The sequence below is a fragment of the Zosterops lateralis genome (genome assembly GCF_965231275.1).
Source record: "Zosterops lateralis genome assembly, chromosome: W".
Lineage (NCBI taxonomy): Eukaryota > Metazoa > Chordata > Aves > Passeriformes > Zosteropidae > Zosterops > Zosterops lateralis.
Window position 1 is genome coordinate 22,424,036 of NC_139801.1, and position 23,085 is coordinate 22,447,120.

Here is a 23,085-nt window from a genome sequence, read left to right on the forward strand (position 1 = left end):
TTCTCCCTTTCACTACCACATATTTAAATGAAGGCTGAGTGCATAAGCTTTTGTACCACCTCATCACATTAACATACCCTTAATGGAACTTTTTCATTCAAAAGCATTATTTCCACCTCATCTCTTAAGTAGGAGGTTTCTCATAGCCAAAAGGCTGAAAAATAAAATGCCACCACCCATTAAAAGCATTTTCTCTTGCCACCAATTTTTTTCTATACTATTACACTGATTGCGCAGGTGTTCTGGGTGGTAGTGTAGGATGTACACAAAGTATTTATTCTATCACCATCTTCATGAACTGTTGAAACCAAGTGGGGCAGTACTCTAGTGTTGGGCTGTCTTCTGCTAATGGCCCATCAACGCCTTGCCCATGACTCACAGATAACTCCCACCAGGAGTTGTCTCTGTTTAATGGGCCATCAAGGACCCACTTCACAACTCATCATCCCATTGTGAGATGCTCCACCCAGGGGGAGGAGCGAAGCATTCTCACCTGGATATAAGCTGGGATTTGGGACAGGACAAGCAGCCCTTACCTACGGGATTCCCAGAGGACCAGAGCTACTAGACCTTTCTACAGGATCACTGTTTTAGGAAGACCACCTCATCTGGACTGCTTCTACCATCCTGCTCAGGTTGTATTCTGACTCTGTCAGTGGTCCTTTGTGTTATCGCATTTATTTTATTTTATTTTTACCTTTTTACCTTTCTTCTTATTAAATTGTATTTCTGACTTGGAGCCTCTCACTCGTTTTGCTTTCAAACCACTACATATTTTTTGGTGCCCAACGTAGGGCACGAGGCACAGAGAAAAGTCAGAATTACAGGGTTTTTTTTAAAAGGAGATACCTGTTTGCTATGATGCTCAACATGCTTACATGTGTCTTATACCTATCTCTCTATATTTTTCCAAACATGGGGCACTATCTCCCGGTCTTAATGCTCCTGTGTAGACCAGGGTATGGTACTAAAATTGCTTTATTAGTCTGTTATGTCCATTGCTTGATAAACTCCGAGGCAATGAACAGCATTCAGAATATATACCCAGTTTTGGATTCGTGTTCTGGTCTAGGATGCTACATCTAGGGCCTCAACAATCTCACCCAGCCCCTGTGGGGAGGAGTAAAGAATGATTTTTTCCAGCTTTTCAGGCATAACACAGCAGTTTTTGAAAATACTGAGTACCCTCGGGAGGCCAAGGATAGTATGATGTTGTTGTTAATCCTGCTTTGTCTTCTCTGCACGGCCCTTTGTTTTTTCTGCACCATGCTTAGGATCAAAACACTACATGGTGTGATGCAGTGTGTTCCGAAGGAAAAGGAAGAAGAAAAGAGAAGCAAAGCAACAGCATCAGCGTCTACACAGACTGTCACAGAGGAAAAGGGAACCAAAGGCAAGGCAACAGTGTCCTCATCTACACAGACCATTGGAGAGGAGAAAGAAGCCAAAAATGAGGCAACAGTGTCCACATCTATGCAGACTGTCACAGAGGAGAAAGGAACCAAAGGTGCTGTCATCATCTCCACACAAACCGTCACTGAACTGGAACAACCTAAACCAGTAGCAGTTGCCACCACTCAGAAGAAGAAGTCAAGGAGCAAATCAGTCCGCGTAGTGACTGACGAGAATGCAGCAGGACCTTCAGAGCCAGCAGAAGAGACAGAGATAGAGATCATCACTCGCTCTCTATCCCTGGGTGAGCTGCGTGACCTGCGAAGGGAATTCACCCGCCAGACCAACGAGTCCATCCTGACCTGGCTGCTCTGCATCTGGGACGCTGCAGCCAATAACACCATTCTGGATGGAATTGAGGCCAGGCAACTGGGATTCCTGTCCCAGGATGTGGTCATTGACGAAGGGATCAAGAGAACCCAAGAACCTCTCAGCCTCTGGCAGCGACTGCTAACAAGTGTGAAAGCCAGATACCTTTGTAAAGAAGACCTCCAAGTGCACCAAGGCAAATGGAGCACAATAGAACAAGGTATCCAACGCCTGAGGGAATTGGCTGTGCTGGAGATCACTTTTTCAGAAGACAAGAGATTTCCTAAAAACCCAGATGATGTCCAGTGCACATCACGGATGTGGCTGAGACTTGCACGGCTTGGACCAGAGATGCACTCACGTTACCTGGCAACACTGCAATGGAGGGAAGGTGAGGACAAGGTGGGTGTCTTGGCTAATAAATTAAGAATTTACGAGGACACTGTCATCGCCCCAGTTCGCACCCATGTCTCGTCTGTGGAAACAAGACTGGCTGAGCAAGTCCGGAGCTTGATTGAAGAAGGCCATCAGAAATTAAAAGAACTTAAGGAAGAAATTTACCATATCTCACCAGAGCCGACGAGAGTCTCTGCCATTAGGAGCAGGCGTCCCCCAGCCAGGGAGAGAGGATACACACCACGAGGTAACCTCTGGTCTTCAATACGAGCTGGAGTCCAAGGCAGGAAAGTGGTATGCAACCACTGACATGGCCAATGCCTTATTCTCTATCCCTTTGGCAGCACAGTGCAGGCCCCAGTTTGCTTTCACCTGGAGGGGTGTGCAGTACACCTGGAACCGACTGCCCCAGGGGTGGAAACACAGCCCCACCATTTGCCATGGGCTGATCCAGGCTGCACTGGAGAAAGGGTGAGGCTCTGGACAATCTGCAGTACATCGACGACATCATCGTATGGGGAAATGCCCCAGGGGAGGTCTTTGAGAAAGGAGAGAAGATTATCCAAATTCTGTTGAAAGCTGGTTTTGCCATTAAACGAAGTAAGGTTAAGGGGCCGGCTCAAGAAATCCAGTTCCTGGGAGTCAAGTGGCAAGATGGACGTCGCCAAATCCCCACAGAGATAATAAACAAGATCACTGCCATGTCCCCACCTATCAACAAGAAGGAAACACAAGCTTTCCTAGGTGCCATAGGCTTCTGGAGGATGCACATTCCTGAGTACAGTCAGATCGTGAGCCCTCTCTATCTGGTTACCTGCAAGAAGAACGATTTCCACTGGGGCCCTGAACAGCAACAAGCCTTTGTTCAGATCAAACAAGAGATTGCTCACGCAGTAGCCCTTGGCCCAGTCAGGACGGGACCAGATGTGAAGAATGTGCTTTACTCTGCAGCCGGGAACAACGGTCTGTCCTGGAGCCTGTGGCAGAAGGTGCCTGGGGAGACTCGAGGCCGACGATTGGGATTCTGGAGCCGAAGCTACAGAGGCTCCGAAGCCAACTACACTCCCACAAAGAAAGAGACCTTGACCGCCTATGAAGGAGTTCAAGCCGCCTCAGAAGTGATTGGCACTGAAACACAGCTGCTTCTGGCACCCCGATTACCAGTGCTGGGGTGGATGTTTAAGGGAAAGGTTCCCTCCATGCATCACGCCACTGACACCACATGGAGCAAATGGATTGCTCTCATTACACAGCACGCCCGTCTTGGGAACCCAAATCGCCCTGGGATTCTGGAAGTTATCACAAACTGGCCGGAAGGTAAGACTTTTGGATTATCATCTGAAGAAGAAAAGCAAGTAACACGTGCCGAGGAAGCCCCACCATATAATGAGCTACCAGAGACTGAAATACGATACGCTCTCTTCATTGATGGCTCCTGCCAAATTATAGGCGCTAACCGGAAATGGAAAGCTGCAGTTTGGTGTTACCCCAGCCTTTAGAGGGGCAACACGTTGTGGCGTGGGAGCGGACCTTTACAGAGGACAGCAGGCAGCAGCTTGGTCAAACATGGAATGCTCCTTTATTATCTGACTCCAAAGGCTCATATACATTTTGTACAGAGGGCCAAGATTGGCCCAAAGAGGTTACAACCTCATGACTTTATTGGTCAATATGACCATCAGTTAAGTTCTCTCTCAGAGAACAAGAATGCAAAACATACAGATAATTTCTAAGAATACAATATTGTTTACATGAAGCAGCGTGAGAAGCTGCTGCAAAGACTCAAACACTTGAAAGCAAGAAATGCAGGGACGACAGTTTGGAGCCCCAGACGACAAGTTGCACAGGCTACAGAGGGACAAGGTGGATCAAGTCAGGTTGCAGAGCTTAAAGCTGTCCAGCTGGCTTTGGATATTGCTGAACGAGAGAAATGGCCGAGGCTCTATCTCTACACTGACTCATGGATGGTAGCTAATGCTCTGTGGGGATGGCTGAATCACTGGAAAAAGGCCAACTGGCAGTGCAGATGAAAACCTATCTGGGCCGCTGACATTTGGCAGGACATCGCTGCCCGAGTAGAGAGACTGACCGTGAAGGTTTGACACGTGGACGCGCACGTACCCAAGAGCCAGGCTAATGAGGAGCATCACAACAATGAGCAGGTGGACAAAGCTGCCAAGGTGAAAGTATCACAGGTGGATCTGGACTGGCAGCACAAGGGAGAACTGTTCCTAGTTCGTTGGGCCCATGGTGCCTCAGGTCATCAGGGAAGAGATGCGACATACCGATGGGCCCGTGACCGAGGGGTGGACCTTACTATGGACAGCATCTCACAGGTCATCCACAACTATGAGACCTGCGCTGCAATCAAACAGGCCAAGCGAGTGAAGCCTCTGTGGTATGGTGGATGATGGCTGAAGTACAGGTATGGGGAAGCCTGGCAAATTGACTACATCACCCTTCCCCAAACCCGCCAAGGAAAGCGCTACGTGCTGACCATGGTGGAAGCCACCACTGGATGGCTGGAAACCTACCCTGTGCCTCATGCCACTGCCCGGAACACCATCCTGGGCCTTAGAAAACAAGTCCTGTGGAGACACGGCACCCCTGAGAGAACTGAGTCGGACAATGGGACCCATTTCAAAAACAGCCTTATAAACACCTGGGCCAGAGAACACGGTATTGAATGGATATATCTCATTCCTTATTGTCCTGGGTTGACAGTGCTCTCTATCCCATATTGTGGACTCCCTTGTTATGTCTAACAGCTGTCCCTGCTTCCCTGTTAGCTGGGCGGGCACTGTCTGCTCGCTCTCTCGCTTGCTCTGCTGCTTGGCTTCCTGGCTTTCAGGCTTTCATTGCTGCTTGCAATTTCTGCTTATTTTCTTGCCCTTTCCTTCTCTTTCTGCCGCCTCTGTGCCTGTTTGTTTGTTTCTTTGTTTTTTCCCTTCCCCTCTTTTCCCCTTCCCCCCCCGCCTTTTAAGATTTAGGACCGGCACCCAGAGCTGACCTGACTGGAGGAGTCCGAGGAAGATCTCCGGGGCCCATGAAAGAAGCTCTGCGCCCTCCCCCTCACAGTAACCTGAGCTTTTTCTTTTCTTTTTTTTTTCCCTTGTGTCGGGGGGGCGGGGGTGTTTATTTATTTGTTAATAAACCGTTTTTTTCCACTTTTGTTCGAGAGATTCCTTCCCAAACCTAGGGTTGGGGGAGGGGTGGTAGAGGTTTTGTTATTAGGGGATTCCTTTGGAGGTTCTCCCCTAATTCAACCCAAACCAGAACATATTTTGGTGCGTTGGCCAGGAAACCGAGTCAAAGAAAGTGGAAAAAACCTTAATAATAATATTGGTGATTCTAATTGTTTGTGGGTGTATCAGGATGTATTTTTCTGGACTCATAATGGCATTCGGGGGGAAAGCCTGCCAATATTTCTGGTCCCTAGGGTTTTTTGAGGTTTTATTACCTCTGTGGTGTCTAGGGTTATTTCCTTACCCGGAGATAGCTTTGGCATTTCTTCTTATACGTAATTTATGTAGCCGTGGGGAACTAACCAGAATTTTGACCGGGCTCGGGTTGTTTGTGATTGTTTACAAGAAGGTTGTAAATATGTTTGATGATTCGTTGTTATGGTTGGGCACTCAGTTTGTTAGGGGAGAAGCAGGGGAAGAGGTTTTTCAGCCTCTGTTTTCCCTCTTCTCCTTTGAATTGTTTATATCTTTATTAGAAAATATTCAGTTTCCCCTGAGTGTTAAAGAGACCATCTTTCTGGCATTTAATTTAGTAAGTGTTCTCTATACTGTCTGCAATTTATATAAAATGAAAGCTGAGATTTCCAAAGGGGCTAATGAGACTTCTGAGTTAGGGGCAAAGCCAAGTAGGAGAAATCTTGAGTGGAGTGGGAAATGGGAAGATATGGGCCAAATTTTAAAGGAGTTCTCTGATCCTATAGTCTGGGACTTTCCATCTGAACAAATTCAGAACCCAGCTGAGGTGGCAAAGTATTTGAAAGAGAAGTGCCAGGGTAATACCAAGGAGAAAAGGATTATTACAGTGAGCTGGGCCCTGGCATATGTTTATTGTACTCTCTTAGATACTGAAGGGCAGCAGACAGAAGACAGAGAACAGGGAGATAAACTAGTTACTATCCCAATCACTCAGGCTGCAGCTAGTATCCCAGGCCCCAGGCCAGTAGCTGAATCAGACAGTAGGGCTCAACCAAAGGCTGTTGCTGCTAATAGAAGAGGTGGAAAGTGTACAACTAAGACCGATCGCAAGGTGGAAGATGATGATGATAATCCAGGAGAAGGACCTTCACCAAAATCAGAAACCACATTGAGGGGTGTAGATTCTGGAGCCAATATTGACTCCTTTTCCCTAAAGGACCTTTGAGGCCTGAGAAAGGATTACAGGCGACAACCTGATGAATCTATAATAAGTTGGTTAGTCCGCCTTTGGGATGCTGCAGGGGAGGCTACAGTTCTGGATGGCACTGAAGCGAGGCATTTGAGATCTCTGTCGCTTGACCCTGTTATTGATCAGGGCATGATGAGGGAGGCTAGCCCTCACAGCCTCTGGGAACGGATTCTGGATGGTGTAGCACAAAGACACCTGTGTGCAGATGACCTTTATTTGCAGCAGACACAGTGGAGGACCATAGAACAGGGGATCCAACGTCTGAGAGAGATGGCAGTAGCAAAGCTTATTTTTTCAGATGATGTAACAACTAGGAATCCAGACCTGGTAGCATGTACACCTGTAATGTGGAGGAAACTTGTGCGACTTGGGCTATCTGAATACGCCTCTGCTCTAGCAATAATGAAGCAAGACGAGACAGATGAGACTGTGCTCAATATGGCGAAAAAGCTTCGAGCATATGCTGATGCTGTACATGGCCCAACTCATGCCAGAATTGCAGCTGTGGAAACACGACTGCAGAAATTAGAAGACAAAATAGAGGAGAATCGTAGGAAACTCAGGGAAGAGATTAAGGAGGACTTCCTCCAAATCTCGGCTGTGCAAATTAGAGGCCCTGGTATCCAACGCAGGCGCTCCTTTGATGGGGAGAAAAGGTACAACCCCACGAGCTGAGTTGTGGTTCTTCTTGCGTGAATCTGGAGAGAACATGAGGAGATGGGATGGAAAGCCCACTGCTGCTCTGGCACAACGGGTACGTAATTTGAAAGAAAGCAGGATTCAAAGAGGAAGTCTCACTAAACAGAGAGCAGCTCCAGTTGTTCGCAGCCAGGATGTCAAGTATGATGTCGATGATGACATGTCCGATCCCCTTGAAGGAACCTCTAAGACATATACCCAGGAAAAAAGGATAATCATGCTTAGAGGGGCCCTGCCTCTAGCCAGGTAGAGGTTAGGGAAAATCGTGTGTTTTGGACTGTGTGGGTTCGTTGGCCTAGCACATTGAAGCCACAAGACTATAAGGCTTTGGTTGACACTGGCTCGCAGTGTACCTTGATCCCATCAAGATATGTAGGGGCAGAATCGGTTTCTATTGCTGGTGTGACCGGGGGATCACAGGACTATATGTTGGTGGAGGCAGATGTGAGCCTGACTGAGTGGAAGAAACACCCTATTGCGACTGGCCCAGAGGCCCCATGCCTCTTGGGCATAGATTACCTCCGGAGTGGGTATTTTAAAGACCCGAAAGGATTCAGGTGGGCCTTCGGAGTAGCAACTGTGATGGCAGAAAGCATTCGACAGTTGAACACCTTGCCTGGACTGTCCGAGAACTCGATCACTGTAGGACTTTTGAAGGGAGAAGAACAAATAGTACCAATTGCCACTTCAATAGTGCATCGGCGGCAATATAGAACCACTCGAAATGCTGTGATCCCCATCCATAAGATGATTCAAGAGCTAGAGAGCCAAGGGGTTGTCAGCAAAACCCACTCACCCTTTAATAGCCCCATCTGGCCGGTGCGGAAATCTGACGGAGAATGGAGATTCACTGTGGATTATCGTGCCTTGAATGAAGTGACTCCACCTCTGAGCGCGGCCGTACCAGACATGCTGGAACTGCAGTACGAGCTGGAGTCCAAGGCAGCAAAGTGGTACGCCACTATCGACATCGCAAACGCATTTTTCTCTATTCCTCTGGCAGCAGAATGCCGGCCTCAGTTTGCCTTTACATGGAGGGGAGTGTAGTACACCTGGAACAGACTGCCCCAGGGGTGAAAACACAGCCCCACCATCTGCCATGGGCTGATCTAGGCCACACTAAAAAAGGATAAGGCCCCAGAACATCTACAATATATTGATGATATCATTGTGTGGGGAAACACAGCAACAGAAGTGTTCGAAAAAAAAGAGAAAATAATCCAAATTCTCCTGGAAGCCGGCTTTGATGTTAAAAAAAGTAAAGTTAAGGGACCTGCTCGGGAGATCCAGTTCCTAGGAGTGAAGTGGCAAGATGGACGGCGCCAGATTCCTACTGATGTCATTAACAAAATCACAGCTATGTCCCCTCCAACGGATAAGAAGGAAACACAAGCTTTCTTAGGTGCCATAGGTTTCTGGAGGATGCACATACTGGAATACAGTCAGATTGTGAGCCCCCTTTATCTGGTTACCCGCAAAAAGAACAATTTCTATTGGGGCCCTGAGCAGCAGCAAGCTTTCACCCAGATCAAGCAGGAGATTGCTCATGCTGTAGCCCTCGGTCCAGTCAGAACGAGACCAGATGTGAAGAATGTGCTCTACTCTGCAGCTGGGAGTCATAGTCTGTCCTGGAGCCTTTAGGAAAAAGTACCTGGTGAGACCCAAGGCCAACCACTGGGATTTTGGAGTCGAAGCTACAGGAGGTCTAAAGATAACTACACCCCAACGGAAAAAGAAATCTTGGCCGCCTATGAGAGAATCCAAGCTGATTCAGAGGTGATCAGTACGGAAGCAGCACTGCTCCTGGCACCCCGACTACCGGTGCTAGGCTGGATGTTTAAAGGAAAGGTTCCCTCCACCCACCATGCCACCAGTGCTACATGGAGCAAGTGGATTGCCCTCATTACACAACACGCCCAAGTTGAGAAACTGAATCGCGCTGGAATTTTGGAAGTAATTACGAACTAGCCCGAAGGTGAAAGTTTCAGCGTCACAAATGAAGAACAAGAACCAGTGACCCGAGTTGAGGAAGCTCCGCCATACAACCAGCTGCTGAAAGAAGAAGCACGTTATGCTTTATTCACCGACGGTTCCTGCCGCGTCATAGGGATGAGTCGGAGGTGGAAAGCAGCTGTATGGAGCCCCACATGACAGGTCGCAGAGGCCACTGAAGGAGAGGGTGGATCCAGTCAATTTGCTGAACTCAAAGCCATCCAACTGGCCCTAGATATTACAGAGAGAGAGAAATGGCCAAGGCTCTATCTGTATACTGATTCTTGGATGGTAGCCAACACTCTGAGGGGATGGCTGAAGAAATGGAAAGAAGCAAACTGGCAGCGTAGAGGAAAACGAATTTGGGCCGCTGAAGAGTGGAAAGATATTGCTGCCCGGTTAGAGAAACTACCTGTGAAAATTCGCCACGTAGATGCCCATGTCCCCAGAAGTAAAGCTAATGAGGAGCAGCAAAACAATCAGCAAGTAGATCAAGCTGCAAAAATAGGGGAGCTGAAGATAGACCTTGACTGGGAGCATAAGGGAGAGTTGTTCCTAGCACGATGGGCCCACGATGCCTCAGGTCACCAAGGTAGAGATGCCACCTATAAGTGGGCACGAGACCGAGGGGTGGATTTAACCATGGACAGCATTTCTCAGGTTATCCATGACTGTGAGACGTGCGCTGCCATTAAACAAGCCAAGCGGATTAAGCCCCTCTGGTATGGAGGGCGGTGGTCTAAGTACAAGTATGGGGAGGCCTGGCAGATTGATTACATCACACTGCCTCAAACCCGCCAAGGCAAGCGCCATGTGCTGACCATGGTAGAAGCCACCACGGGATGGTTGGAAACCTACCCTGTGTCTCATGCTACAGCCCGCAATGCTATTCTGGGCCTTGAAAAGCAGGTCCTTTGGAGGCACGGTACTCCCGAGAGAATTGAGTCAGACAACGGGACTCATTTTAAAAATAATCCTTTTAAAACCTGGGCGAAGAAACATGGCATTGAATGGGTGTACCATATCCCCTACCATGCACCAGCTGCAGGTAAAGTGAAGAGGTACAATGGGTTGTTAAAAACCACCCTGAAAGCATTGGGTGGGGGGTCCTTAAAGAACTGGGAGCAGCATTTAGCAAAGGCCACCTGGCTAGTTAACACCCAAGGTTCTACCAGCCGAGCGGGTCCTGCTCAGTCCCAGCTCCCTAATATAGTAGATGGAGATAAAGCTCCAGTGGCCCATGTTAGAGGTTTGTTGGGAAAGACAGTATGGATCAACCCTGCCTCGAGTACAGGCAAACCCATCCGTGGAATTGTCTCTGCTCAAAGATCAGGTTATACATGGTGGATAATGCAAAAAGATGGAACAACATGATGTGTACCTCAGGGAGATCTAAATATGAGGTGAAACTCATATGTGCTGAATGTTACTACCATTGTCTATACATTAGATCACTCAAACATGAAACAGAAGGAAACGTATAAGTGTCAAAAGTCGGAGCAAATAAGACGAATGGAAATGTGTAAGTGTCGAAGGTCTAAGTAAGTGAGATGGAAGTTTTTATTGTGTGTCCACGTATGGAATAAGGGGTGGAATGTCCTGGGTTGACAGTGCTCTCTATCCCATATCGTGGACTCGTGGACTCCCTTGTTATGTCTATCAGCGGTCCCTGCTTCCCTGTTAGCTGGGCGGGCACTGTCTGCTCGCTCTCTCGCTCGCTCTGCTGCTTGGCTTCCTGGCTTTCAGGCTTTCATTGCTGCTTGCAATTTCTGCTTATTTTCTTGCCCTTTCCTTCTTCCTCTTTCTGCCGCCTCTGTGCCTCTGTTTGTTTGTTTGTTTTTTCCCTTTCCCTCTTTTCCCCTTCCCCCCCCCCCCCCCCCCCCCCCTTTTAAGATTTAGGACCGGCACCCGGAGCTGACCTGACTGGAGGAGTCCGAGGAAGATCTCCGGGGCCCATGAAAGAAGCTCTGTGCCCTCCCCCTCACAGTAACCTGAGCTTTTTCTTTTCTTTTTTTTTTTTTTCCTTGTGTCGGGGGGGGGTGTTTATTTATTTGTTAATAAACCGTTTTTTTCCACTTTTGTTCGAGAGATTCCTTCCCAAACCCAGGGTTGGGGGAGGGGTGGTAGAGGTTTTGTTATTAGGGGATTCCTTTGGAGGTTCTCCCCTAATTCAACCCAAACCAAAACACTTATCACACACCAGCTGCCGGAAAAGTTGAACGGTGCAATGGACTATTAAAGACTTCCCTGAAGGCACTTGGCGGGGGGACCTTCAAGAATTGGGAAATGAAGTTCGCCAAAGCTACTTGTATGGTCAACACCCGAGGGTCTATCAATCGAGGTGGTCCTGCCCAGACTGAACCCTTGCACACAGTGGATGGAGACAAAGTCCCTGCAGTACATATGAAAGGCATTTTAGGGAAGACTGTTTGGATTAATCCCGCTTTAGGAAAAGGCAGACCCATCCATGGGATTGTCTTTGCTCAAGAACCTGGTCACACTTGGTGGGTAATGCAGAAAGATGGGGAAACCCGTTGTGTACCACAGGGAGACTTAATTTTAAGTGAGAAGAGTGTGTAACGTTTTATTCTCTATGTGTATGCATATCTTTGTGAGAATGTATTGATTTGGATATGATGTAGATGGTAATAGAATAAGGGGTGGATTATGTCCTGGGTTGTAGTGTAGGATGTACACAAAGTATTTATTCTATCACCATCTTCATGAACTGTTGAAACCAAGTGGGGCAGTACTCTAGTGTTGGGCTGTCTTCTGCTAATGGCCCATCAACGCCTTGCCCATGACTCACAGATAACTCCCTCCAGGAGTTGTCTCTGTTTAATGGGCCATCAAGGACCCACTTCACAACTCATCATCCCATTGTGAGATGCTCCACCCAGGGGGAGGAGCGAAGCATTCTCACCTGGATATAAGCTGGGATTTGGGACAGGACAAGCAGCCCTTACCTACGGGATTCCCAGAGGACCAGAGCTACTAGACCTTTCTACAGGATCACTGTTTTAGGAAGACCACCTCATCTGGACTGCTTCTACCATCCTGCTCAGGTTGTATTCTGACTCTGTCAGTGGTCCTTTGTGTTATCGCATTTATTTTATTTTATTTTTTACCTTTTTACCTTTCTTCTTATTAAATTGTATTTCTGACTTGGAGCCTCTCACTCGTTTTGTTTTCAAACTACAACAGCAGGAAACTATCACTGGTAAGCAAGATATAGAGTTTTGATCAGCACTGAAAGATAAGCCTATCAAGAAAATTGTAGTAATCTTACAGTATCATGCAATAAACAGAAAAAAAGCAGCTCCCCTATGAAAGACCAAGATCTGAATTAAACCTGGAGAACAAAATTTGAAAGATTCTTCTTTCGAACTAAGTGTCAGTGTACTTTCCAATTCTACTGTACAGTAAGAAAAGGAATGCTCATAAACTTTACAGATAACCAATAATAAAATACCATCTCGTGACAGGTTACATAATCACATGCATATATAGCTATTTATGGTAGGCTCTCATTATCTCAACATTGTGTCAGTACTATTTCACTGGTGTGCACTCTTGCTCATATTTCTGTATGGCTGCAGGCTCATGTCAAACATATTGGACAGAAAGGATTCCCAGAACATTAAAGCTTTGATTACATCTTTGAACTTGCATTACTGGACCCTTGGATAATTTACACCATGCAAAACTGTGTTTTTTTAAAAGAAACTTGTAAGAAGCAAGTTTGATTTCTGAATTCATGAAGAATCTGCATTAGCCCAGATATCCCTTTTTCAATGACAATGCTTAAAACAGCATTACTGAAACTATCTAATTACTGTTATGAAATTGCATTAGTATTTTATGTTACTAAAGGAAGGACTTCATTTCCAAAAGAAGGATTCTATCATTTGTTTAATAGTACTGCATCTTTCTTATTACTATTACACTACATACACATCACCTTAATTAAGTTACTTACATAAAGTAATAAACGTCATAATGAAAATTTGGGTTCCTTGGCCCAAAAAGACAGAGAGCAACATTCCCTTCCTTGGAGGTCTAAACACATCTCCATGAACCAGCTTCCAGCCAAATTCCTCTTGGGCATCTTCCTGTATAAAATCAACGTCTTTAGCAGCGATACATAATGCAGTAGTGAATTAACACAAACAAGATGCAAAATACATATTTAAAGTTTGATTAGCTTCCAGTTAAGATCCAAAGCCAGACTAATTGCATCTGATTCATCACTCATTGATTTTATAACCCCCTAATGGTTCAGTGAAAAAGGCAAGATTTATCAAGAAAATTCTCATCTCCTAAAGCAAGAAAAAGCAAATGTAATTAGTCAAACCATAGAACATCATACTAAATTTAAACTAAAACAAAGCATTCAGTTTAGTTTTAACTTCAATCTAGTTCATGCGTTTATCTTTTTCTGTTTCAATTTCAAAGCCCATTGGTCTCAAAGACAATACAGAAAAAGAATTAAACTGTCTCTGTACTCCAGAAGGAAGTTTGCTCCCTAGAATCATGAGGGACAAGTACCAACACTCTGTCCCACTGCCAGAGGTGAATGGATGGAAGGATGGAATGGAGAGGGGGAAACCTCAGTCCAGTGGCTCTAAGGAACCACTGCTGAAGGACAAAACTTTTCAATAAAGCCACTCAAAACAGACACCTCCTCTCACAAAAAACAACCAAACAACAAAACATGCACACAACCACAGATAACCAACCCCACAAGAAGACCCTCTACTCCTCTTAAAGTTAAAAGCTACAGGTTCCATTCAATGTAGGAATACTGAGTTCAGTTCAAAGGACTGGTTACCACTAGAATTAAAGCTTGCCAAAAAACAGGGTAAGAAAGACACGCTGGTGAATGACATAGAGCACCTTAAATTGCAATAGATGATATAACTTTTCTTTTTCTGGAAGATTGTCTTTGCTTTCCCCATACTGATACCTCTGCTTGCTAGAAATTACTCTCAGAAGGCTTATATATGAATACAGAAATTGAAAACTATTAAACACAAGATAACACTGACTAAAATACAAAACCACACCCTATACCTTATAGAAAACAATACCAGATATCCAGGTATAATTCCAACATGTCAATGTTCTTCCAGCAAAGAAAGATTTGTTTGGTCAAAGAAGCATAAATACAAAACTTCCTGTAAGTCTGAACTCAAACTAATTGTGATAATGACGAGAAAATTGTTGAGGTAAGACAGAAGAAATGCTTTTCCCAGGTAATCATAAGTAAGGAATGAAAGAGTTGCAAAGGTTACCACCTGAAGCAAATCTGTTTCCAAAATGGTGACCACTAAGCAGGAACAAATGCTTAGTACTTCATGTCCTGACAGAACACAGAAAATGTTTCAAAAAATTCAGCAGTATTTCATATTGCTAACCTTTAAAGTACAACATGATAAGAATTGTACAACTAAACCAAGTAGTAAGCTATATTTTAGAGTTTCAAAAAATATTAGAGCAAAATTACTCTAAACTTTTCAAAGGTACAGTAATCCTCATATTACCATTAATTTAGCTTAGTTCTCAAAATATTCTAACAAAGATTAAAGTCCCCTACATTCAATAGTCATTATCAGAGAGAGGAGAGAGAGGAGAGAGAGGAGAGAGAGGAGAGAGAGGAGAGAGAGGAGAGAGAGGAGAGAGAGGAGAGAGAGGAGAGAGAGGAGAGAGAGGAGAGAGAGGAGAGAGAGGAGAGAGAGGAGAGAGAGGAGAGAGAGGAGAGAGAGGAAGAGCTTTACCTCACACTGGTGAAAACATACTGACATGGGTTCAGTTCAGGAATCCTCTCTTAGTCCTAAGACCCTAAAAGTAATCTAATGATTTCTAAACACTTCATTAATGAATGTCTCACTAAATCCATGCCACACTAAAAGCCAGCTAGCATCAGTTGAAACATTAAATGCACATTCTAAGACCACAGTCACTGGCTGGTGCATTGATCTCTTTTGAAGTACAATCACCAGCATCCCCTAAATGTGAGATACTAATTTCCTTCCCTGCATCTTCTTCACCCCAGGTCCTCTTTTGCACAGTTATTTCACACCTTTTTAAAATAAGTTCCTTGAACTGCAACAGACCTTTAAGTCTCTCACACCTGACAAGAAAATAAACTGTGGTTTTCTGAAAGTCACACCTATCCCTGCTGTTACTCATAAAAACTAATCAAGCTTCAACAAGTCTTGCTCTTTATAATATTAGGAATGATCAACTAGTAAAGACAACACAGTATAAAATATTGAACATAATTTAATTGAGAGATCAAACAGAAGCTTCACAAAAACTATCAGTTAAAGGATGTAAGAAAAAATCATTCCACTTTAAATCACTGTCTGGATTTATATTAACAAAAGATATTCAATATTAAAACCACAAAGAAGAATAGAAGTATTTTCCGATGTTTTAGTTTCAATATGAAACATTTTTGTGCATTTTGAAGTATTTCTTTAACCATATGGACAGCAAGAAGAGTGAAAATTCAAACCTTTGTTGCATCTGACATTACTTCTCATCTTTAAGTTGCAGATACCACTTTTACCAATGAGAAAAAGGCTGAGTAAAAATTACTCTCAGTCTACTGGTCAAATCTTTTCAACTCACAATCAGTTATATTCTCTTCCACTATAGGAATCTGCTGCTTTCCCATTTTAAGGAGTACATATCTCAAAAGAACTCACAACAGGTTCAGTTGGATGGCAACAGGCTTCAGTCATCTCACTAATTTAAACTAGACACAGTTTAACACAGCAAATACCACGGAATTGTATTTACAAATAAAATAAAATATCATTTACAGACATACCAAGTAGTTCTAACACAGCTAGAGGTCAGAAGTTGTGTTGCACATGAACTGCAATATTATGATCTCCTAACTAAACAAAGTGATTCCACCACACTTTCCAGCCACAGGTAACATCAATTTTTATCAGCCTATGTTAATCAGATTATCTCCAATAGTTTTTAACCCTCAGAGATATTAGCATGTATCAAACTCATCCTAGTTATACATCTCTCTAGACTGTACTCAAAACTGAGACAGACATTACTGTGGACAGAAAAATGTGCTCATGCAAAAGCTGTAAATTTTACTCACAGAAGAGTCGATCTGGTTGTATCTTGCAATATCTTTATGAAGAGTCCTCAGAATGATCATAGCCACCATGCCAGATAAGAAGAGAACAATTACGAGGGAATTCATTATACTATGGATAAAGAAAAAGTCAAACTTTGAATCCAGTTTTTCAGGTTTCAGGAGATGTACCAGTTCATACTACATGTACAGCTCAGATCTGAGAAAAAGCCGTAGATATTCAGACCTTTCAGTATTTTCTCATCCAGAGAAGAGAAAGGTACACAACTTAGAAGGCTGTGACTTCTTAGGAGACAGAAACAGTATTTCATGATACCTTGCTAATTCTGAAGACAGTTACATATTGCTTTTCTTTATTTTCTTCCTTATATAGCTCAGAAGCAATTTCCCTGGTGAAACAGGTACAGTTCTTAAAGCAGACTGTCAAGTAGGTTTTATATCTATTAACCAATGAAATCAATATTGTGCCATTTAATATTTTGTAGAGAACAATTTATTTGGATTAGCCTTTTCAAGATTTACATTGCAAAACATTAACACTTCAACACAAATTATATACTTAGTATCATTCCCATGCTATGGAGGGAAATAAAATAAGCAAGAGCTTTTCACATACATCTTTTACTCATAAAAAAGACCTTTTTACTGTAATCAGCTGCTGAGTACAAAACATGCATTATACATATATACCTCTCACTTGGCAGTCAAAGTCTGGCAGTAACAATAAGAACACCGCAGAGCTGCAATGACTCAAAACTTCTCCAGAATGGAGATGATAAAGTAAAGCAATGGAAGCTGCTTTCCTTTTGGATACTGATGATGCATTCCTTTCACAAAATGCAGTAATACAATTGCACCCAAGAGTTGCAAACTTACTTCACATATGAAAGCAAAAGGTTTTCTTGACTGAAAACCTACAGACTTTGTTCTATCTCCCTAGAAGTACAACTAAGAAATCTTTGTGCTCCCCTGCAAGGTTAGTCACTGAATAAATGCAAATCTTACCTAAACCACTGGATGTTCGTATGTGGCATGGACTCCAAAATGTAGTCCCACCTGGAAGCCCACTTAATACTATTCTTTTCCTATAAGGAAATGAAATAGTAATTAATAGAAGCAAGTACAAGTTTGTTGCAGTCTCCGAAAGGGAATAAGCATACTATATCCCTTCCCCAAACCCTCCAGTCAGCAATCATTTCTAAGCTTGGTATCAACTCTGGATATAAGACCTCTCTTGCATTAATTAATCTCTAGAGACTCTAAAAGACTATCTTTTCATTGAAATCTCCTATCCACATATTCTACCTTTAAATTAGGCTTCACTAAGCCTCATCTTTCCATGATTTAGATGTAGTTGCCTGCAGATCCCAACTGCTGAAAAACAATCATGCCATCACTACAAGATTTTCCCAGCATAGTACACTGATCTTGAAACTTCAACTTTGTCAAACATACTCCAGAGAAAAATTCCAGGGGAAACTAGAAATATGTTTTTCTCATCACCTTTAATGCATTTAGCATAGGCTTCTTCAATCTCTGCCATAGTGCTGGCTGATACAGACTATTTTCCCCTCTGATTTCTGGCCAACAACTTTCACTTCCAGCTGTGATGGACCTTCACGTGTACAACTGAGGACTCTTTCTGACCCACAAGCCTTATTCTATCCCCTGACTGGCATGAAGTTCTGCTGAATTTCTTCATTTACTCACAAGGTGCTAAGTTTGCACAGCTGAGTAACAAACTGCTCTCATGCTTACATTTTCATACACTTGTGTACTAAACATTAGAGCTATGATGATGTATACTTTTCACACAGTGCTAAATACCTTGTCCATTTCAGTTAATGAAAGCAGACACCATAACTTTTTCATCAGAAATCAGCTGCCATACTAGAAAGGACCATAAAACAGTTATATATTTTACTGCTTTATGTAGTCAGGCTTGCTGAAGCTGACGTTTTCCTATTTAAAAACACTTCTCACTGATAAACACTCCCCTTTTAAGTTATTTTGAAACTACTAATAAAAACTAACACACATGAGGTATTACTTCAAATCAAGGCTTATGGATGACAGAGAAAATAAGCAGTTTCGAAGTGCCATCTGCTGGAAGTATCCAAACCCACTGGATGTGAGCCTTACCTGCTCCACGACAAGGAGAGAGTGTAGGTACCCAAATACCTCACCCATTGCGTGAGTAACCAAAGTTCACACTGAAGTTCTGAATCACAATTTAGCTCAAGATTTAAACACAAATATTAATGAAAGAAGGCTTATTCATGTAGGAAAATCAGAGTCAAAAGAGGATCGGGTGTCTCAAGGGAAAAGTAACAGGCTACCGGGGCTTGCACCTCAAGGTCACTGGTTCAAATCAAATTCAATTTGGCAGGAAGAAAGCTGTTGCCATATCACAGCTGCTTCACTATCTGAACAAAGCAAGATGGTGCTCTCAAGCCAAACCCTCTAAGATTGCTGTCTTAGATCAGAAAAACAACCATGCCTTCAGGACAGACTGGAACAGAGGTACAAAGATTTGAAATACCTTGAATCAAATTATTTTCATACCCACAGGAGAGAGGCTCACTTTCCATGCTGGGGTAAAGACCTATTTGCCAGAAAGCAATTTCCTCCTAAGTCATTACAGGCTGAATAAAGCATTAGTGTATTAGTAAAGATTAGAGTATTAATTCTAAAAAATAAATTATCACCTACTCAAGATAAAAGCCAGGGAACAAAATAAAAACCACACAAAATGAGACAAACCCTATAACCTCATGAGATAAAGCTTTACAGTCAACATTTAACAAAGAAATGTCCCCAAATATAAAGACAAACTGTTCTTCAACATAAGGCTCTCAGCACTCTGACTGAAATCTGAAAGCAGAGTTTACCTCAAGGAAGACAACTCTTCCAGTTATTCAATCTACTCATTTTCTATTAGCAATAGAATACAGGGGAAAAAAAGATCTTCATTTATATTTTCATAGTCACTTAAGTTACAGGAACAAAAAACTTATTAAGATTTTCAGAAAAATACTTTTCAAGACCATCCTTATGGAATTTACACTGCTGTAATCCAGTTATGGCTATTAGCAAGTTATCCAATTGCTTTGATTTCATTCTTTTGTGAAATTATGTATTCATGTAACAGATTTAATACTTACTTCAAATGTCACAGAGTAAGTGTAAACCAAATTCAGTTTATTGGTGAATTCTACAGGAATCTCCATAGGTGGACCTTCACAGCTTAAGTTGTTCTCATCTGTATGCTTGTAGCTGATAGAGAAAATAGGTTAAATAAAATTTTTCAAAACTTTAATTTTCTTTTAAAAAAAATTACCATTGTGCTCCAACCACAAATACTCCCCATCAGGAGAGCTTCAAGGTTAAAGCAAAGCACCTGGTCAGAGAACGACAAAATTAAGGTTATGTGCAACCTAACTGCCCCCTCGTAGTCTGCAGTGCCAGGGAAAAGGCAAATTATCACTTTTTAGTCATTCAGGATGCTGATAAACCATTAATGAAAAATTAATAAGATTGGTAGAATCTTCCTGGCACCCATGGAAGGAATAAACTTGCACAGCAAGTAAAATTCACTAAAAACACACTGTACCTTTGCAAGAGAAAAATCAAGTACAATCAAGTTATGTTGTACCAAGCATGTCTGTATGACTTCAGAAACTGTAGTAGTGTCATTTATTAACTTACTTAACTTCTATAGAAAAGAGAGAAGAGTTTAGCTATAAAAAAAAAAACTACCTACTTTTAAATTTTATAACTGGACTGCAGTTTTCAAATATAGATAAATATGAACTGTGTATGAACAGATTGACTAGAAGCCAAAATAGTTCCTTCAGTCTTCTGACCTCTGAGTTGTTGCACCTCCACTCTGGTCAACACAAAAACTAAGAAGCTACTGTTTGAGAAAATCAGTTAGTCTTCTTAGAAAATTAGTTGTTGTCATCTGCAGTTCTGAATATCAATGTTAACATGGTATTTTACCTATACCTCTGTATCCAAACTTACACAGGAAAAAGTACACCTGTACATTCATCCAAAGTACGTTTGGGAGACAGATAACGGATCTGACATGGGAAACTCTTACTCAGTGAAAGGATGTTTCTCAGTGTATCTGAAAACATGCACACCCAGATACAAATCAACCAAAACATGAAAAAGGTTCTGTTGTTTGGGTCAGATTGTAAAAGTCTGCATAAGCAGCTTTTCCACCACAAGGAACTTTGGGGAACACTTTAAAAGCAAAGTTAAATGGTATTTACAGTTGTGGAACTGTCCTTGTAAATAGTACAAGACATAAACCAGCATATCAAAAGCTTTACCAGAAGTCAGAATAACAAGTTCCTCAGAATTTATTAACACCAACAACATCTCTAAGGAACTGTTCTCTCCGGAACTGCTGTTAGGACTCCAGAGTACCAGAACCTGCTGCTTTAATGCACAATTACCTCTGTGGTCTCAGTCTTGCCATTACCAGTCTTGCACCAGGCCAGTTTTCATCCTTCCCACTGTGGTACATGATTGTTATGTCAACGTGGTTGAAGAGGTAGAAAGTGTTCTTCTTGTTAAACTCTGACTACAAAACATGATCAGGAGACTGAGCAACTCCTCCAACAGGAGAGGGTGCAAGAAGTCAAGAACTTTAGAATAGTATATATGTATGAAGGAGCAACAAAGGGAAACATTTCAACATTAATATACGTGTATAACAGATCACTTTCAAGAGTCTGGGGAGCCTGAGGAGTAACTGAGTTGGAAGGTTACTGCAGACAGAATAAACTGAACGTGCATGATAAATGCAACACTTCAAAGAAGCATCAGACCTGCTGCATACAAATGAACAGCTTTATAAAATATATATTGGTCAAAGACCTGTATGAACATTTTATTTGGACAACTGTATAAGTGAGACTGCACACACTAGCAGCACTCAGCTCTGTCAGTGTCCACAGGCTGAACATTAAGCATGTTTACAAACATATCTGTTCTTTCTCAGGAAAAGAAAGCTTAAAAGTAAAACCACAAATTAAACCACCCTATACTAACAAAAAAAGTTCCACCACTTACATTTATAACACAAGCATCTTTAACTCTACCATCTGGAGTAACAAAACATCCTATTGGAAATCCTGGATTACAGTATTTTTGTCCATCTTCCACATCATAACACCACGTTACAGGCATGTTATCGATAATCCTAGACAGAAATCATCAAAGAACACGTCCTCAGAAAGGGATGCACCTCACTTCACAGTGACATTTCACATTCATGTAGTGCATACACTTTTCAGTAGTGCCTACAAGATGCACAGTAAAGAGACAACTATCACACACAAGGAAGAAAGCAACCACTTAAAACATAGATAACAAATGTCCAAAAGCAGAAAATAAACCCAACCTCAAGCACATGTCTAGGCTTACCAGTGATGCTGATAATTCAATTGCATTCCTTTCTTCAAAAAAGCCAGTTTGTTTTTATCAGCACTGTTTCCTGGGTCATATGATCTTGTACAAACCTTCTTGCAAGTTTCTTGCTTTTTAAAAGTGAACTGTAACAAAAAGCACACAAAAAAAAGTCACTTCAATTTTGCTTCAGATATTTTAGCGTTTTGCGTTTTTTTTTTCAGGTAAAGTAGGGAGGTTTTTTTAGCTACTTTACCTACTTACTGTAAATTTCTAAAGGATAAACCCAGAGGACTGAAAATTGAAAATCAGTAGAAAAGGTATTGCTTTTTCTTTTACCAGTTTGGTTTATTTTGATAATTTCATCATCTACTATAACAGACTTTCACTACGCCCTTCTTGAATGTTTCATGTTAACTTTAGCTGGTTTTCACCATGATGACCAAGTTAGATAAGGCTGCCAAAAGCACAAGTTGCACAACATCTAAGCTTCAAGCACAGACATCACCTAACACAAACACACTCACATTTGCATCTCCAACTTCTAACCAGGTTAATATTTACCTGTTAGTGAGCTTAAAACACAACTGAAAATCCTGTTATCAAGGCCCAAATGCTAACTAGGAACAGCATTTTCTAATTACTGTAGTGTGCAGCCATTTCAAACAATTGTTATAACACTTAATCTATTCAATATGTATCTAGTCCAAATGACCCATCATGCTACATATTTAAAAGCTTCTTGTGACCACTAGTCATAAGACTTAAAATTACATTAGCTTGGAGAATCAAGGAGATTTCTAAGAGCAGTTCATATAAGGGAGGGGACATCACCTGCTTAACAGACTAATGAAATGATGTGATCAGGTCCCTTATGACTGAACAGCAGCAGACCCAGAAACTGATGCTCCCTTTTCTCACAAGGATTTGGATTATCTAGCAACCATCACACAGCACAGTTTTCAGCTTCACTGGCAAATCCAAGTCTAGAAACTGCATTTGAACACCATACAGCTCTCAAACACCAAGACCCACTGTTTGACCACAACTCCTCCACTGCTAATAACTGTCCCAAGTTGATACCACAGCTTTTTAGATATGCTACATTTGGTCATTGCTAATGCAGGGCATGATACAGAAAAATACCACATACCCAATCTGCAAAATATTTCCATACATTTATTTTACAGAAGGTTACAAGTGATATGCATCAACACTGAAAAATCTGGTTTCAGATAACAGATGATAAGCATGTACAAGCAGAGAAAAGCTGCAAGTGA

At 42.5% G+C, this 23,085-nt stretch overlaps 1 protein-coding gene across 2 annotated transcripts in view; it reads right to left on the reverse strand.

Moving 5' to 3' along the window:
* LOC310922123 (transmembrane 9 superfamily member 2-like) overlaps nt 1–23,085 on the reverse strand; it is a 48,160-nt gene that overhangs the window by 22,570 nt on the left and 2,505 nt on the right. For both annotated transcript variants that reach the window (XM_083882519.1, XM_083882520.1), the window contains 7 exons: nt 21,824–21,951; nt 21,470–21,599; nt 20,851–20,978; nt 19,549–19,660; nt 17,390–17,469; nt 16,388–16,496; nt 13,238–13,370 (listed from right to left, as the gene is read on the reverse strand). In XM_083882519.1, coding sequence (XP_083738645.1) covers nt 13,238–13,370; nt 16,388–16,496; nt 17,390–17,469; nt 19,549–19,660; nt 20,851–20,978; nt 21,470–21,599; nt 21,824–21,951 — 820 coding nt within the window. The remainder of the gene's footprint in view (nt 1–13,237; nt 13,371–16,387; nt 16,497–17,389; nt 17,470–19,548; nt 19,661–20,850; nt 20,979–21,469; nt 21,600–21,823; nt 21,952–23,085) is intronic.